At 37.1% G+C, this 19,514-nt stretch overlaps 1 protein-coding gene across 4 annotated transcripts in view; it reads right to left on the bottom strand.

Moving 5' to 3' along the window:
* Positions 1-2,781: 2,781 nt before the first annotated feature.
* ZBTB44 (zinc finger and BTB domain containing 44) overlaps positions 2,782-19,514 on the bottom strand; it is a 70,816-nt gene continuing 54,083 nt past the window's right edge. Inside the window, exons 3-6 of one of the 4 annotated variants that reach the window (XM_067751589.1) lie at positions 16,168-16,252; positions 13,591-13,700; positions 11,949-12,249; positions 2,782-10,168 (exon numbers count right to left, since the gene is read on the bottom strand). In XM_067751589.1, coding sequence (XP_067607690.1) covers positions 9,886-10,168; positions 11,949-12,249; positions 13,591-13,700; positions 16,168-16,252 — 779 coding nt within the window. In that variant the 3' untranslated portion in view covers positions 2,782-9,885. Of the gene's footprint in view, positions 10,169-11,948; positions 12,250-13,590; positions 13,755-16,167; positions 16,253-19,514 lie in introns of all 4 variants that reach the window. The other 3 variants (XM_067751588.1, XM_067751587.1, XM_067751590.1) reach the window with 3 other exon arrangements.

The raw sequence follows: 19,514 nt of genomic DNA on the forward strand, positions 1-19,514 counted from the left end.
CCTGACCTTTGTAGTGAAAGTCCAACTACAACTAGCCAAGCACAGCAGGCCGGGACGGATTTCCCAGGGAGCGGGAGGCGGACTTTAAGCAGGGCAGTGGCCCGGTTAAAATATGACCCAGCAGAAACGGGAAGGATGGACCAGAGGGGGCCGGACTGGAGAGAGGGCTGTTTTTGTTTCTAGGCCAGAAACAACAGAGGCTTGAATTAAGTAGCAGCAGCAGGGATGGAGAAAATGACAGAAAATATTACCAACAGGGGTGGGAAAGATAATCCAGAGGTGATATTTAGGTAAAATCACACAAAGAAAAGCACACGACCAGTTCACATATTTACAGCAAGGTCACCTGTAACTGTTTCACATCAGGAGAGTAAGTTAACTTGACTCTCCTTTAGAACTAGGCCCTGGCACAAAAGACAAAAACACCCATCTGCATAAACGAACTCACACTTTCTGCCAGCGTTACCCTCCCTCAAGGGTCTCCCAAAATGCTAGTGCCCCAAAGAATCGCAACGCTAGGACTGGCGGGGTCAAAGCTTCAGCGTTTTCTTCCTATCGCTGGGTCTGGGAGAGCTGAGCGCTGTATCAACTCAAGACTTCTCGGGTTGCAGCCCTGTTGGTGCCTAGGGAGTTCAGGGTGGCTCTACTGCCTTTCTATAATGGGTAGGAAGGGCCCTATCTGTGTGGGTCATACATTTGTTATTATGTCATTGGGTTTTTGAAAACCAAATCACTCACAGTGCTAGCATTTTATAAACTGTAAAACACTCTGAAAAGGAATTTTTACTAATCTTGTAGGTAGACTCATTTGCATTCAACAGAGAATTCTGTTTCTGGACAAAAGTTATCATGTACACAGGTCCTACCACATTTACCACTGCTGCCTGAAATGCCAAAGAGAGCACATCTGCCTCAGCCCCTAAATTAAAGTGGACTAGTGGAATTTTATTTGGTTGTGATCTTTTCTTATGTTCTAAAGCAACTTTCCCAACAGAGGGTCTCTAGATGGCAAGAATCATCAGAGGTAATTCATTTGTAGCTGGCCCTTTACTGAGTGTGTGTATGTGTATGGTGCTAAGCCTGTCTAGCTTTTCAGGTTCTCTGGTCAATGAGACGCACTCACTCACTTATTCAGTCTTTCAGACTCCAGCCAAAGGCCCCCAGAAATGTTAGCCGTGGAAAAAAGTAGGCAACAGTAGAAAGAAGGGTGTGGGACTGTATGGAGGCGCCCCACAAAATGACTCTAAAGACAGCTCTGCCCATAGCCTCTGCAGTGACTTGTTTGCTTATCTATAGAATGGGTGGGTATAAAAATTTCAAGTATTTTTGGCACAAGAATTCAAGAAAACAAATCAAGAGTTTAACAACAGTAAAACAGCTTTCCCTTCGTCCCCACGGCTGTTCAAACCCTGGTTCTCATCCTTTTGCTGATGAGGAAGCTCTTTCTGGATTGACTATATGCCCCATCTTAGTTTTCCCATCTGTATAAAAGTTTACCCATGTGAAAAATGAATTACATTACATTTTGGGATTTGATGTTTTATGAGCAAGTTCCCCCCATTTAAACTCTCAGTACATTTGCAGATCTCTCAGTTTAGTACTTAGAACAAACATTCTGTTCAGAAAAGAACGCCCCAACTGTGTATCCCAGTGCCATGCATCGAGGAGACAGACACATATCTTCCTTTACTACCTTTAGCATCATTCTCTGAAAGGAATTTTTCTGGCCTGTTATTCATATGCAAATCAAACTGTAAGGCAGGAGTACTTAAAATTCTACGTTCTGCATTTATATGGATCACCTGTGGCTGAGGTAGCTACTGAGGACCCCAACACAGTTTGCCGGCCTTGAACGGTTTGGTACACCATTGTTAAAAACACTCAACAGGGCTTCCCTGGTGGTGCAGTGGTTGAGAGTCCGCCTGCCAATGCAGGGGACACGGGTTCGTGCCCCGGTCTGGGAAGATCCCACATGCCGCGGAGCCGCTGGGCCCGTGAGCCACGGCCGCTGAGCCTGCTCGTCTGGAGCGTGTGCTCTGTGACTGGAGAGGCCACAGCAGTAAGAGGCCTGCGTACTGCAAGAAAAACCAAAAAAACAAAACACTCAACACACTCACTGAATGATAGAAAATGCTTCTTAAAAATTTATGCTTTTCCTCCCTGAACTTAAGTGATGCTGGTAGCTTGGGGTCAGGGCACAGTCTCCTTTGGCGGTTGCTCTCACTCTATAGACCACTTATTGTCAAAATCCACAGCAAGGTGCATCTGTAGTTAGAATGCCCTTCCTTCAGGCTCTCACAGGCTCATCACCTAGGCAATGAGTTGCCTTCCCCCAGTAAGTACCATTCTCTACTCCTTGGTTGTAAGGTATTATTGAAATATCCCAACAGGTCTCTCTAATCAATGAAGTATAGCCTCAGAAAGATTCAAGGCAACTTCTCAAGACATAACCCACCACTCAGGAAAGCAGGTCTGCACAAGATACCTGGCCAACAGCTCTAGGATTTGATGACTTTCTCCAACTAGCCTCCTTCATATTCTTTTCCGTTTTAGGGATGGTGTTCATGGACTCCTTGCCCTTTCAGCTCTTTTCTTACCTGCCCAGGAAGCTGATGTGTATGCTGACTCGCAGAACACTCTCTAGTCTGTACAAACTCAATGGATGCTTACTTAAGGTGCGCCTTAGTCTCATGACTTTTCTTATCCACTTGACCTCGATCAGCACCACCAATTCTTCCTTCCAGCCAACAGTAAATAACAACAGCAGGAAGTTTTACTCCATAAAGCATTAATAAGATATTTTAATGAAGGGTCGGGGTGGGGGGGGAACCAAACAAACCTTAGTCTTATGTTTCTATTCAAAGACACTCAAAACTATTTTTTTCCCTGCCCATCCCGTCTAACTGCAACTTTATTTGTGACCATGTAATAAAGGCTGGTTTAAAGTTTTTGTTTTTAAAAAAGTTTAAACCTTTTAAAAAAAGATTAAACAACCAGGCTAGCAAAAAGTACTCAATACATACTTTCCTTATATCAAACAAGCTAATATTTCAGTACAATGTAACTATACAGAATATATACGATACACATATATTCACAAAGCAAACACTATAGGCTCAGAACATATTTGAAAAAACATGATATTCACAGTGATTACAACAACTCTAAAAATGATTGTAACATTGAAACGGCACTTAGTATACAAAAAAGTCACAAAAATATATATATGTATGTAGTCACCAAGAACTATGGTTCCTGTAAAGTACTCATAGCCAGATACTAGTATATAAAATGTGAAGTTCTGACACTGTATACATTTTTAGGAAACAAAACAAATCCAAAACCATTTTTGTTACTGTTGAAAGTCAAACATGCCAAATAACTTAGCTATGGCCACTGTAACCAAGTAAAGCCAAACTTGAAGGAGATGATAACTGGATACAAAGCTGGTGAACTTGGGCCTGTCACAGGTAAGAAAGTTGTACTGGTTCTAGGAGGGTAGAAGACGTGACAACACCCTTCCACATAATTTAATTCACATTTCTTCCCCAGCATCACCTTCCCTCCCCCAAGGGTTTCACCAAATGCCACTGCCCAAGAAGAATCATAATGCTGTAACTAGCAAGATAAAAGTTTCTCCCAAACTTCCTTGATGTTGGGCTATAGGTGAATTTTAAAGCATGCATTCATTAGCTAAACAGGACCACCAGTCACCCATCTGGAAGACTGTGGTACATACACACCTTCCTCCTAGGCTGGATGTACTAGAAAGTACTCCAGTTTTTGAATGGAGCCAGATTTATATGTTAGCTCTGTAAAATATTGAGCTACTATAGCAGCAAATACAAAATTACAGAAACTAAAACAATTTTATTTAAAAACTGATTTCTGTTACATCAAAACAATTTTTTTCCCTTCACGTCTGTTTCCTTTAATCAGACATTAATTTCTTCTATCACTGAATTATGGTCTATTGTCTCAAATCGGCTTTTCATTATGCTGCTGTGGAAAAAGACAAGTTCAAATCCTGGAAAGTTTACATTTACTCTTAAAAATGGGAATACAGGAAATTTAAAGTAAAACAAAAAGTCTGTTCTAAAAGTATCTCTCACAAATATATATATTTAAATATTAAAATAGGCTACCTAGGATTTTTATAAAATGGCTTTTGAAAAGATAGCAGAGGCACAAAGAAGCCATATACTATCTTCCAATTGGACATAAGGTGCCACAAGGGTGCCCTACAAGGAGGCAGGCAATCTCTATCTGATGCAACAGGAGGCACCAGCAACAACAGAAAAATCAAATACATTATTGGGACCTGGATTGAAATCAAATTTTATTCTACAAGAGACTGTTGTATTTTTAAAAAATATCTTGAAATATAAGCATTAGAAGCCATCACTTTGTACAAGGAAGAAAATGAATAAAGTTTATGATCTCACTCCTGATCACCTGATGGCATTCATTTCAGGCACCTGAAAGATGAACAGCAGTGTAACTTTCAGTAATTTAATGGACCACTCTCAGTATGAGAGACTTTACATAGCATTTGTCAACTTGAAAACTGATAACTGAAATAAAAGAAAGCTCTTAGAGAAAACACAATTATAACCTAATCATAGAAAAGGTTCTTTCTAGAAAAAGCAGGTGTTTCTAGGAGCTGCAAGAAAGGCTTCCCATCTTTAAATGAACACAGCCTCCACTAATACCAAGGAAACAACATGTGTTTAGAGGAGATGACGGCTCCTCTTAATGTAGGGAAGATTGATCCTTCCTCAGCAGATGATGTACTTTGGTAACCTGAATATTCGTTTACAGGGTGATTTTTAAACCTGTTTAATTGAATAATGAAATCTGGCTATGGTTAGACCGGTATTTGGGAAAACAGGGACAATTTAATGAAAGTCACAACACTGTAGAACCTCAAACCATCAAGCAGCAATTTTACCAATAAATCATTACAATTGAGCCTAGGGCTTTAAGTTTACTCAGCAAAATCAGTCAGTTTAAAAGAGAAAGGCAATCATCAAAGAATCAGATTTTATAAACCAGGCACTTCAAACGGAAATTTAAAAATTTTAAGTCTTTAAAAAATTTTTTTTAAAGTTTTTTGTTTTCAACCAATGGTCTGAACCCTTAAATTCTTCGAAAACTATTATGTACATAAGAACCTTGGTATTAGTTGGAACTGGCCTGGCCCCTATGCAGAGGGAGCTATATAACCGAAGTAGCATATACACTTGAAGGCAGTCTCAATTTTTGGATACTGCCAAATTGAGATGCCAGTAACATCATCTCCTGACATCTCTGCAGAGACTATTTGTAAAGATATGGAACTATTACTTTTTTTTAATCATAAAAATATAATCACTATGATGTAGTAGAAATATCTGTGTCAAGTATGAAGTTAAAAAAAAAAGTACAACTATGATGTCACTAAGAGTCTTCATCCCATAATCTGACATAGGCTTAACTCCCCATTAATAAATCTCAACATATTTATAATCTAAAAATGAAATACCCATAGACTGTCTGCTCCTTAGTTGAACCTGGAAATTGGTTCAACTCTACTTCATTGTTAATGTGAACCATTATTGCTTTTGGCAAATTAGTCTTGCTGAGGACCTTCCAAATAAAAATACCCTATGGTCACCAACATGTTGTCAAGCAAAAATGACACTGAAAGATAAAAAAGGGTATAGGCAAAATATGGAATAACTTAAATTTTGACGATTTGAGCCTAAAGCCTGGGAGGAGTATGCTTAGCTATAAATATTCCTCATAGACATGGTTAATGTAATTGAGCACCTCCCATTCTGTACCACTGATTTAGAAAAGAAAATCTTGTTTGTATACATGGTTCTCTCAGTAACTTTCAAAATCTAAATATATTATAAATAAATCATCTTATGTCAATAACTTACACTGAAAACCATATTTACTACCTTTTAGCAAATTTGGGTCGCTTCCAGATGTGAACTTTACTAGTTTTTTCCCTCCCAATTAATATTAATAACTAGAAAACTATTCTCCCTCACTTAGTTGTATACTCCAGAGCCTCACATTTTCAATACAGGTGAAAATAGAGTAAGTGACACACAAAAGTTTTAATTCTCTTCATCAATTCCTTAAATCTCAAAGCCCTTTCGGGTACAATATTATAATTTTAGGATTGTTCATTCATCAAGTAATAAGAATAATTCTCTCCATGTGGTACACTAGTACAAACTGCCATTACCTTATAAAGTAACGTATTTCTCAGGGGCTACAAAGCTAAAAGAAACTGAACCATGATCTGAGAATCTTCAGAATAAAAGCCACTAAGCTAGTTAACTCGTCTCCATTTAGATTAAGTATGAGAATAAAAAATAATAAGAGATAAAATAAAAGACCGAAAAGACTTAATACAACTTCCAAAGGCTCCCAGGGAACCATTTACACATCTGGAGAGACTGGCTCAGTAGTTAGAAGGTAACAGAGTTACCAACGATAAGTATATTAGATGTGCTGGCTGGTTCATTCCACTTGGTAACATATTTTAACAAAATGGAAGTTTTTTTGTTTTGAAAACCGAAGGGCATGTGTCATAACATGGAACCAGAATGTAAGTTCTGTAAGCCAGAATGGTTGCTGAAATGTTAAAATGTAAGAATGAATGAAGCTATTTAAACATTTTAGTACACTTTTGCCTCACTGAAAGTGAGAACTTTAAAAACTGGCAATGTAACTAAATATATAACTAATTATTTAAAATGAAAATGAAGAAGGTTACTTTAAATTCAAAGTAAGAAATATCCATTTAAATACATTTGTGGGTGATAACCTCCATCTGCATCCCTTTCTCGAACTTAAAATTCAAAAAAATGAAAACAAGTATTAATGCTTTCGTTTCTGAATTAGTACAATCACTGACATGCTAGATGCTTCCACTGTTAGAATACACCCTTAAAAATGGAAAGAATGACTGCAGGAGCTGTAATATCCAGTATCACAGCAAACATCTTTGCTCATTTCTAAAGTATGTATATCATACCTATTTGGTAGCTTTAAAATGAAAAATAAATGCTTTTCTTATATAAAATACTTGGTTTAAAAAGGCAATTTATCTTGCATCCTAAAATTTAAGCCCTTCAACAAAGTTACCCCTCCTTGGGCCTTTCAGAAAGATAGCTATGCCAAAGTATTCTAAACTGGAATTTTTTTTATGTTTAGTTATACTGGTAATTTCTAATGGATGAGATAATATAACTGGCTTTCATCTCTGCAATGTTTTCCATATATTCTGGTAAAAATTATATATCCAGGCATCCTTCTCTTAGAGGAATTTTAAATAAATCTAAATAGTACTATATACAATTATCCCTCATAGCTTAGTTTCCTAAAACAGATCCATAAGCTAAGTATCCTTAAACTGTGTATCAAGAAAAATGTAGAGCCTCACTGAAATAGAAAAAAAGGACTCTTTATATCACATGTTAAGTACTGGTTAGTTACCTGTATTGATAAGATTTGGGGAGCAGAAAACCAACAATCGGCATTTTCACAGTAGATTCAAACGTTTCATAAAACTTGGAAATCTGTATAATTTGTAAATACCAATGAAAATCTAAAGTTTCCATTTGGGAAAAAATAGCCAGTGATGGTGGTCAATCCTACATTCTGAGAACACAGAACACCTCAGAGCTGCCAAAACTGTGTAGGACTCTCTTAATACAAAATTCTCAGGACGGGGGTGTGCTAAAACACTTTCAACCCACAAATCTCCAAATGGTTCTGATATATTTCTTCTCATTAACCCTATTTCTTTCCTCCTTTTCTTCCTTCCTTCCTTCTTCTTTTTTAAAAAAATAACTCTTAGAACTGAGGGCAACAATGACTCCTGGTCATAATTTTACCGATTCTTTGTTTTCTCCATTAAGATTTTAAAATTAACTTTTGAGATTTATCTACTGGTAGGCATAACAGTTTCCAAAGGATTATATTACATTAAAAATAAAAATTCCTGACCTTTCCAGTTGAGACACAGCAGTACCGCTATTAGTATCACAGTCTGTTGAAGAAAGTAATTCAACCTATTAGTAAAGAAGTATATATAATGGGAGGCCATCATAATCTGTGTATGTTGATTTTCCTGAAGGTACTATACCTATGTTTGGGAGCAAAGAGGAAACAACAGGTTCATGAGTGAGAAAAGGAGTTGGAAACAAGTTAAAAATAGCAGAATATTCAAACAGACAGAAAGAACATTAGCCTAAAAAAAATCTTCAATGAGTTCACTTTCCCTTCCTTTACATTTGTAGGGGATAAAAGAAGTTACAGAATTAGCCAATTAAAAAAAAAATGAAACAAATCACTATAACTTAGAAAAATTTTATTATTAACGACTAGCACCCAGACAAAACTGAGATCTTGTGTTTTAATAAGAAACTGTATTTTCTTTTTCTAACCTAATCAGGTGTTTTCATAATTATTAAACTTTGGGTATATACATAGAAAAAAAGAGTTACTCAAAAGATCATTGTTCATGGACTCATGAATATTTAGGATCAAGGTCAGTGATGCTTTAATGGCACCAGGTAAAAATGTATATTCCAGTCTAGAGTATCATATATGTTTCAACTATAAACCACGAAGTTTCTTTCTTTTCTTTTCTTTTTTAGCAGCAAGAGGTAATAGTCATTAATTTAAGGTTTTTAGTTTTTCTTTAGTCTTAACAATCCTTTTTTTCCCCAAATAGCTTTGAGTCATAGATCATCATTTTATAGACTCTCCTCTACTTCTACATTATTGCTTACATTGCGTAAAAACTATCCTAACTGCTTTTAATATGACATTTGGCAATGTCTTAAAATATTTTGGAATAAGGACAATTTATCACTGTCATATGGGTATTTTGTAAACAATCGCAGTTGGGTTAAGAATATAGCCTTAACAGAGAATTCTTTATTTTGTCCAAAACAGCAGAATAAAAACATCCTCAACAATACACAAACCTATGTATAAAATATAGAACATCTCCAGTATATCTCCTTTTCATGGGATCATGCCAAGTATAGGCAAGAGAAAACTGATTTAGGTAATGACCCAATTAGCCAGGCATTAACATTCAAAGACCAGGTAAACAGTAATTTTATCCAGAAAAGCAGTATGAAAGAGTTCCTATGAAGCCGATTCACACACTATATTCTCTGTTCCTTGTCATTTCACGCACAAGTTGACTATCCTTAACCATGGTTCTTCGCCTTCTTTCACAGAAGAAAGATTATTTGGAGGAGGGGTACTACAAAGGTACAGGGAATACCTACCCCAATACCAAATTTTCACCATGAAAAACTATAGTGACAAAGCTTAAAAAAAAAAAAAACACAAAACACGTGGGATTTCAGAAGTATATACCCTAATAATTTTTAAGAAAGCTCACCATAAATACTTCCAAAAACAACAGGCTTTACAAAAGACTGTACAATATCCTGTGTATAGGAGTAAACATCTATTCAGGCCATCTGCCAGATTCGTTCTGTAATATGTCTCTGGTGTACGCTTTCATTTCAGGAAGGTCAATAATCATCTGATTTCTTCTTGACCTAGTGATCTGTTGTTAGCCTACTCCTGATAATGGAAGAGGAAACTGATACCAGTTTTAAGTCAGCTGGTTCTCCTTAAGTCTCAAGGTTTCTATTATATTTCAACACCATGTTACTGTGCACTTACAGAAGCAATCTCTCAGTCATGAAAAATAAAACATCAGTTGCAGAACTTACAAAGTAAAAAGGGAAATTCTTTCCCAAACCCTTTTTTGCTTAAAAAGTTAAATTAAATTCAAATGTACAAGACCAAGCACAGGCACTTTCCAAAAATCAAAAATGAAGCCAAACCATGAAATTACTCAATAGTTACAGAAGACAGCTCTGATTTTGGGGGTTCCTCTCTGGTTGCCTCGGCACAAGCACTGGTCTTTGGCTGCCCTGGCATTTCCTCCTCTTTTTCTGTCAGCCCACCAAGAGACCCCAAGGGAAAAGTGCTTTCACAATTCTGGGTCGAGGAGACCTGTGAAATTACAGGCATCTGGACAGAGGAGTTGTTTTCAAAACTGTGTTCTCCAAGATCATACTGAACAAGGGTCTCTTCTTGCTCCTGGTTTAAGTAGTCCGGTACTAGGAAATCACTAGGTAAGAGGCAAAGGATGAAACAGGGAGTTAATTTTCAAGCCAGTAATAAATAAGACACAATACAAAGACCTGATTTGTAAAACAAGACTGGGATTTTTCATTTCTCTAATTTTTGAATGAAGATTAGAACTCAGGAATTTTCAACTTCTAAACTTTCCTAAATATATGAACCAAAACCATCCATTAGAACCAAAGTATACCAACTCTCCCTACCACCAAGAGAGCTAAGATTATCACCTTCAGTGTCACTCTGGACACCTAAACAGCCTTGCTTTTTCTATGTAGAAGAGTTTTTGCATACAAAACAGATGGAAATAGCATGTTCATTTAAACAAAGATCATTTGAATAACTTATGAGTAACCTTTCTTGGATTATACACTAATTATAAGGTATATAAACCTAGCTTTTTATTACTTCCTGGATATAAATTAGTTAAGAAACTAAATCCTCAGGCATAAGTGACCTTTTATATAATCTACTATATAGAGAAATGTAAAAAACTACTTAGATGCTTGATTTAAATCTTTACAGTTAAACAAAAAAAAAATTCATTACACTTTATAATGTCAATAACTAATATACTTAAGGTTATTTTATAATTTGTCCACTATTAATTTAAAAAACTGAAGTCTGCTCATCTGCAAAGCAATTTAAGATGTCCTATGTTATATTTTCTAAAAAGTGTTCAGGTGTTAAACAAGAGTAGAGGATAGAGGGCTCAGTACAGGGAAGATATAGAAAACAGGCGTGGTTAACTGGGACACTATTTTAGTCCGGAACAAAGTTTGTTATGTCATGTATAATCTAGGTTTAGTGATATGATAACCAGACACCCAGAGTTAGAAATGATTACATTAAACAAAATGTCTGGCTTGAAGAGAAAACAAAATCTATGCAGGAATAATTTACTGAAAAATAAGATTTAAAAAATGAAGGCAGTTAAAAATTTAAGATTTGATTTTATAAGAAACTAAGAATTCCTACAGATGTACAATTCTGATAAAGTATTAAAAATAGACAACAGAATTTTATATCTAGAGGAGACCTTAGAAATCATCTTTAAAGCTTACATTTTATCTTTCTCTACGTTTCAAGCTTCTTCATCTGTAAAGTGATGTGTTAAATCATAACACTAGTTAGTGGCAGAGCTAGAACTAGAACCTGATCCTTGGATACCCAATAAATCAGAAAGGTAACTCTATTATAAGCTTTTTATATTAAAAGCATGGAGCTCTAAACTGAAATAAAAAAAGGAAAACTTCATTTGATGTAAATTATCATATCCATTAGTTCTACACCATAGTTGGTGTAGAATTTTCTCTTATTATTTAAAGAAAAAAGAGAGAAGTGGTCAAGAATTTAATTAACATCCAAAGAGTCTGAAGTAATCCACTATCACTAAATATCATCTGACACGGTAAATTCTCCAATAAGGTCTATTTTAAAATGTACTACAGAATTACTTTAACCTTGTATTTAAAAAAACAACAACAAAAACCCACAAAAAAACCAAAACAAGCTGATAAGTAGTCTACTTCTGTAGGAAAAGATTTCTAATGCCAACTATAAATGTATTTAAAATTGTTTATACTTAGAAGGATCAGCAAAATTTGATCAGATCAGGAGATCAGAGCATTATTGGATAGTGGGAATTTAAAAGGCATGTGACTGATTAGCTGGCAACCTGATAAAAAAACACAGCAGGCTGCCCTAAAAGCAGGAAAAGAGAGTTTAGAAAGCAGTTTTCCTGGTTCGGTTTTTGTTGTGCACCTCACCTGCTCTGGAAGTAGTTTGCTAGCTCTGACGCTTCATGGTTCAGACTCCTCAGGTGCACGATTAAATTTCCAGAGTTGGTGAACATGGCGCCACATGTTTTGCACTCGTAAATCCGAGGCTTGCGGATAATGTGCCGGGAAACCCTCATGTGGTGTTTATATTCCCCGAAGGAAGTGAAAGTGGCACTACATATCTGGCACCGGAAACAGCGTTTACCTTCATGCTTTAGGCGATGCATCTTTAGCGAGTAAGCCCTGGTGAACTTTTTCCCACAGCGGTCACACTGAAATGGTTTAATTCCTATAAAATAAAGCAAAACAAAATATTATCTAAAAATAAAATAAGTGGAAATGTCATAAACCTCACAGACTTCTGAACTGTAATTCTGTAGCAAGAGATAATCTGAAAAGACAAAAATCATCAGCAAAAATGAGTTCCAAACTCAGTATCTCAGAAAAGGTACAGAACATCTAAGAAGTCGCTAGTGCTTGAAAAAAGAAAGCGAGAAAGAAAGGCACCATGGGGTGGGGGTAATTGAGGTAATATATACTCCAATGGATTTTTGAACACTTCCAAATCTTGTATTTTATAGACTTCAAAACACAATTTAACCAGAGTATTTAAGCAGAGCCCAAATCTTCACAAAAGATTACTTCATTTCATTAAAGTAGTGAGGTTTATATTGAGAAGATGTGAAAATGATCAGTACCTACTCTTCATTTCCTATCTCAAGAGAAAAATGAGAAGAAAAAAGGGAAATTCTAACATCTCTGAACATAATTAGTGATTGCAACAGAACTACTACTTGATTGAGTTTTTGGGTATTTAATGTAATAGTGATGGAAAAATATGTACAAATTAATATATGAAATATAAAGTATATTAATGGTCCCTTCCAATTCATTATCACAGTTTTAGCAAATAAAATTTCAAAACCCTTCAAAACATCATCCATTGATTCAACAAAGTCATAGGGAATTAGTGTTAGCACAGGGACTGTTAGACCTATCTAAGTGAGATAGTTATACAGCTGAGAATAGCGGTAAAGACTTCTTATCAGAGGTCAGTGTTCTATCTGCAAGAATTTTACTGCCTTTACGTGAACACTTAACTTAAACTTCAAATATGTTTTACACATCATTTATCCAAAATCTCTTTTACACCAAAAAAATACTACAAGGCTGACTAATCAGGGCACAGAGAAATTTAGGACTGTAGAATTAAAATTAAATTATTGTTATTAATTTTTAAAAACTTTTTATTTGGAAATAATTATAAATTTAGAGAGGTTACAAGAATAGTACAAAGAACACCAATATACATCCTGTTAACCCCATTTGCTTTACCGTATGTATTTGTGCTTTTCTCCCTCACATATATACACACATGCATCTGATATCCTTTTCATTTACATATTACACCCAACCCAAGTCTTAATGAGAATACTGATGCCTGTAAGCAAATACATTTCTGACACTGCACCAATTCAGCAATGGACCTATGTTTATCTGTTCTCACTAGACTTCCCAGAGATAAACTTTTTTCTAACTCAAAAGCATCTGTTTGCTGTTTTTAACTGGAAGTTCAAAATAAAATGTTTTGGAGTGCTCATTTATGCCACAATAGGGATGATGACATTACCTGAGTGGATGAGCATGTGCTGTTTCAGGTTCTGAATACGGGTGAATCGCACCCCACATGTTGGACACTGAAAAGGTCTATCTGGACCATTTGGACTTGGCCGTTCTGTGCTGCTGGTGGAAGGAGCAATGTAGAGTTGGTAGGGATACTGAACATTTTCCAATCTAAAAAACAGACCAAAGAAGGCAACCAGGCTCTGATTTTTAAGTTCAATAAACACTTCTGCACAACTTTAAATGAACAACAACAAAAAAAAAAACACTTTAAGACTTTTTGAAGCAGTTTAAAAGTTAGATTACAAGTTTCATTTATAACAAAAGGAGAAACAATGTTATTGTCCAGAATGTCAAGTATCTTAAGTTAAGCAAGGTCGTATGACCAAGCACATATCATAAATGATTTTACTTTAGGTATCTTTAATCTCTCTAATACTTTCCTTCCTACTACTGCTTTAATTCAGGCCCTCATCAATACACGGCTGAATTAATAACTCCTTCTCTTTAGCCCACACCCCTTTAACCCATCCTCACTGTTTCACAGTGATCTCTCTGATTAAATCAGTCCCCTGATAAAAATCCTGTGATGGTTCACTGTTATCTTCAGAGTGAAGGCAGACGAGACTCTGCATGATCTGGGTCTGTGTACTCTTCCAGCCTCATTTCTTGTCATACTCCCCAAACATACCCATACCAAGCAGTTCCTCCTTAACAGTTCTCTCTCAGTGCTGTGCTTTCATGTATTTAACTTCCTTCACGTGCTTAGATAACACTCCCAGCCGTTTTATGAAATGTACCCAAGAAGTTACCTCCTCCTCCCGAAAGCCTTCTTTGATTCATCAGTGGTTTAGGCAGGTACCCTCCTATGCAGAGCAACCGATCCCTCTGCAGATGACTCATGATTATCTGCTTACTTGTCTGTCTTTAACCTCCTCCCCCTCCCCCAAAGTTGGCTTGATCTCTTTGAGGGTAAAGGGTTATTACGTTTCATCTCAATATGCCCACCACTCAGCACAGTATCTAGTATAGAACAGACAACCTCATTAACGTTTGAAATTAAGGAATGTAGGCATATTTCCATTTGTTTACACCTTCATTAACGTATTCAAATGACTCTGGTTCATAACCTGCTGTATCAGGTTTAGCTATTCAAGAACAATAAACCTTGTTTGAGTTCTTTGAATCCTTCAAGTTTTCAACAAATATACTTTTTAAGTCTGTCCCGGACTCTAAGAGGAGGAGTTAATTCAGTGAAGTCTATATTCAGTGGTCAGAGACAGACAATAAACACTTGAGAAAATGATCAGAACAGAGAATTAAAACAGAGTGATCGGTGTTTTACTTTAGACTGGTGGTCAGGAAAATTTTCCTTGAGAACTGACACTTAGACAGTGATCTGAAGATTCAGGAAAGAGTGAGCAATGTGGAAATTAGGGGAGAAAGCATTTCAGGCAGAGTAAAGGCCCTAAAATGGCAGACAGGCCCCAAACCAGAACAAATATGGACTAGAAATATTCTAGGAACTGAAAGAAGGTCAGCGTGGCTGGATATGGTATGCAAGGAGGAGTATGGTCTGAAGGAAGTCCTATCAGGTAGGCCTGTAAAGGCATAGTGAGGAGTTTAGATTTTAAGTGTGAATCTACTGGAGAATTTTAAGAATCTGCTACTTAGAACAGCAACATAATCTGACTTAATTTAAAAAACAAAATCATTCTGGCTGCTACATGGAGAATGACTGGAGTAGGGGAGAATGAAATCAGGGGCCAGTTGAAGATTACTGTAGTGAAGGCAAAAGATGGTGATGACCTGGGCTGGGGTGGCAGTAGCAGAGCTGGAGGAGAAGTGGACTGAGAAGGAGGAGAAGTATATTTTGGATGCAGAGCTGACAGGACTTGCTTAAAGATTAAATATGGTGGTGGGAGGTGAGGGAAAGAAGGATCAAGTATAATTCCCAGAGACAATGCTTGGGGAACTGGGGGGATGATGGTGCTGTTCACCGAGACAGGAGGACTGGAGGAGCAGGCCTGAGGGGAGGGAAAGGCTAGAGTCTGTCTTGGCCATATATTAAGTCTTGGCCCTGCTATGTCTATGTGAAAATTATCAAACAGGAAGGGTCAATGTGAAGATAATGACTTGGGAACCATGAGTATATAGATAAGGGTTTGATCAACTTTTTTGGTAGCAGGTCAGATGTAATTATTTTTGGCTTTGCACACCACATGATCTGTTTCAACCATTCAACTCTGCCATCCACGGACAATATGTAAACAAATGAGCATGTCTGTGTTCCAATAAAACTTGATTTATAAATAAAGGTGGTGGCTGGAATTAGCCTGTGGTCCACAGCCTGCCAACCCCTTATATAGATACTATTTAAAGCAACTGGGCTGGGAAGTCTTGGAAATGCCAAAAAAAACCCCTTGTACTATAAGTTGTCTAATTTATGTGGCTACCTGATGACTAAAAAATATACTAAAGGGAGGTCGCAATAAACTTTTATATAATTCCCAGATAGAATGCTTGGGTTTAGAGTTACAAGCACAGCCCTTACAAGAAAATTATGTACTATGTTAGTACTAACCGATCATCATCATCTGCGTGAGCACTGGTGCTAGAAGTGCTCTGAAGTGTAGGTAACCCTTCAGTGACGCCTTCATCTACTGAACCTGTGAATAAAAAAGACAGCTGTCAATACTTTGGTGTAATAAATAAAGCCAAGATATAAATTGTAAGCTGTGTCTCCAAGCCTCTGAACAGATTATCTAATGTATATACCCTGAATTACCGGTCAGAAGTAGTAGTGTTCTATAACTTTTTAACTTTTGTTTAATTTTTACATTTTATTTTATTATTTGGCTGCATCGGGTCTTAGTTGCGGCACACAGGGTCTTCGTTGTGACGTGCGGGATCTTTTGTTGCGGTGCATGGGCTCAGTAGTTGTGGCACATGGGCTTAGTTGCCCTGCAGCAAGTGGGATCTGGATTGAACACACATCCATCCCCTGCATTGGAAGGCGGATTCTTAACCACTGGACCACCAGGTTAAGTCCCTACTTTTATTTTAATTAAACGTTTATGTGATTTTAAAAAATCACATGTGAAACAACAGCCTTATATCACTACTTAAATTCTTTCAAGAGTATTTCTTTGATATAAATTTTAGAAAGTAGAGCAATTCAAATGTAAACTAAACAAAAATTCACATAAAATTAAGTAATGTTGTAACAATCATTTAAGGAAGCACTAACAAGTTTTGTTTTTTAAAACTTATTTTATTGTGACATACAACTTACTTGTTGTACACATAACTTCCACATAGAATGAGAAAGACAGCTGTAAGGTGAACATCTGTGAAACCTCCTCACAACCCCCTAAAACACTGGCAGCATCCTGAAAGTTCCCATTACCCTTCTCTGATCACAAACCCCTCCTTCCAGGAGGCAACCATCAGCATCCTCTTTCATTTTTTTCCTTTTCTTCTTATCCTGCTTCCTTTTATTTATTTTTTATTTCCATTTGTTTTTGGCTGTGCTGTTCCGCTTGCTGGATCCTCCCCCAACCAGGGATCGAACCCGCGCCCTCGGCAGTGAAAGCGCAGAGTCCTAACCACTGGACCGCCAGGAAATCCCCTCCCCCTTCCTTTTAAAAAGTAATTTTACCTCAAATGCATATTTCCATAAACTAGGGGTTGTTTTATGCTACAACACAGCTGAACACCATCAAGGGTTGCTTTCACTCCAGTGGCAGAGTGGAGCAAGTGAGCTTGGGACAGAAGTCAAGTCTAAAATATTTACTATCATGCCCTCACCACGAAGAGTACGCAAGAGTACATACCATTTAATGGTGTCTGGTTTAAACTTTACATAAAATGAGTCACACTGTATGTATTCTTATGCCTTGCTTCTTTCCTTCAATATTGTGGACTTATCCATGTTGTTACATGTAAATGAAGTTAGATATTATTCATCATCTATCCAATTCACTCTTTTTTTTTTTTTTTTTTTTTTGCGGTACGCGGGCCTCTCACTGTTGTGGCCCCTCCCGCTGCGGAGCACAGGCTCTGGACTCGCAGGCTCCGCGGCATGTGGGATCTTCCCGGACCGGGGCATGAACCCGCGTCCCCTGCATCGGCAGGCAGACTCTCAACCACTGTGCCACCAGGGAAGCCCTATCCAATTCACTCTTGATGGACAGTTTCAGGCTACTATGAGCAACACTGCTGGGAATATACTTTGTTGTTTTTGTTGTTCCCGACCAGGGATTGAGAACGCATGCCCCCTGCAGTGGAAGCGCAGAGCCCTAACCACTGGACCGCTAGGGAATTCCCTGCTGTGCATATATTCAAGTAACAATGCACATACACATGCTTTTTTTTCTAGGGTATCTATTATCAGGAATGGACTTGCTCGGTCATAGAATATGTATTTTTTTAACTTCATGTATTTATTGAACCCCTCTTCTGTGACATGCCTGTTCAAGTCTTGCTATTGAGTTGTCCTTTTTATCATGAGTTCTTTTCATGTTTCGGATACAAAATCTTTGTAGGTAAAAGATGTTACAAATATTTTCCCCTCTTACATGGCTTGTCTTTTTACATTTTCTTTTGATGACCAAAAAATTTATATTTTAATTGAATTGATCAGTCTTTTCCTTTATGGTTATGGCTTTCAGAGCTTGTTTTTAAAAATCCTTCCCTATCTCAAATTACCTTATGAAAGATTTAGGTTTTGCCCTTGGCACTTGGGTCTTTTCTTTAACACACCTGGAGTTGATTTTGTGATGGAACACAGTTACTGGAAAGTCTGTCTTTTCTCCTCTGCTCTGCAGTGCTCTAAAAGCATGGGTCTGTTTCTGGGTTCTCTACTAGTTCCCTCTGCTTGTCTGTACTTGCATGAATGCCACACTTTAGTTACTGTAGCTTTATAATAAATCTTGATTTGAGGAGGATCAAATCCTCTCACCTTGTTCATTTGCTCCCTGAACATCTTGGCTATTCCTGGCCCTTCGCATTTTTTACATTTTAGAATCAACCTGTTGAATATAAATGATAATAATCATTCCATTTCCCCCTTTCTATTAGTTTGGAAATTACAGTCTTTTCCTATTCACTTTACTGGTTGCTTTGGAAATTAGACACATACTTAACCAAGTCTAAAAACTTTTCCTTCCTCATGGACAACAGAAGGATCTTACAACATTTTGACTTCATTTCCCATACACACCCATTCTTCAATTTACAAATTATTGCCTGACGTTTTACTTCTTTGTTTTCATAAAGCCCCTACTCTTTCATATAAGCAATGTTTGTCCACATCTGTTCACATGTTTACCTTTCTTTGCTCTTCATTCTCTTGTGTATATTAAACCTTCCATCTGTGTTCACTTCACTTCTACCTGTAGTCTATCCTTAAACATTTCTTTAATGATGATATACTGCTGAATTCTGTTTTTCTTTGAGAATGTCTTATCTCCATTCTTGAAAGATATTTTCACTGTGTGTAGACATCTGGATTGGTAGTTATTTCCTTCAGCATATTGAGGATATCATTTCACTGGTTTCTAATATTATTTAAAAGTCAGATATTCTTCTGAAGGTAATCTGTCATCAATTTTTTTCCCGGAATTTTCTCTATAATATGTCTAGGTTCATGTTTCTTTTCATCTCTTCCCAGTTTGGAATTTGCTGGCCTCTTATCTATGGACTGTTGTCTTTCGTAGATTCTGGAAAATTCTCAGCCATTCTCTCCTCTCCTTTTAGGACTTTCATCATACCTATGTTTGTACCATCCATAACCCTTACCCTCTTTTACACCTATAGTCTCTACCACTGTCTGTGTGATGGTTAATGTATGTGTCAATGTACTGGGCTAAGGGGTGACCAGAGGGCTGGTAAAATATAATTTCTGGGTGTGTCTGTGAGGGTGTTTCC

This window comes from Pseudorca crassidens, chromosome 9 (assembly GCF_039906515.1).
Source record: "Pseudorca crassidens isolate mPseCra1 chromosome 9, mPseCra1.hap1, whole genome shotgun sequence".
In the NCBI taxonomy this organism is placed as follows: domain Eukaryota; kingdom Metazoa; phylum Chordata; class Mammalia; order Artiodactyla; family Delphinidae; genus Pseudorca; species Pseudorca crassidens.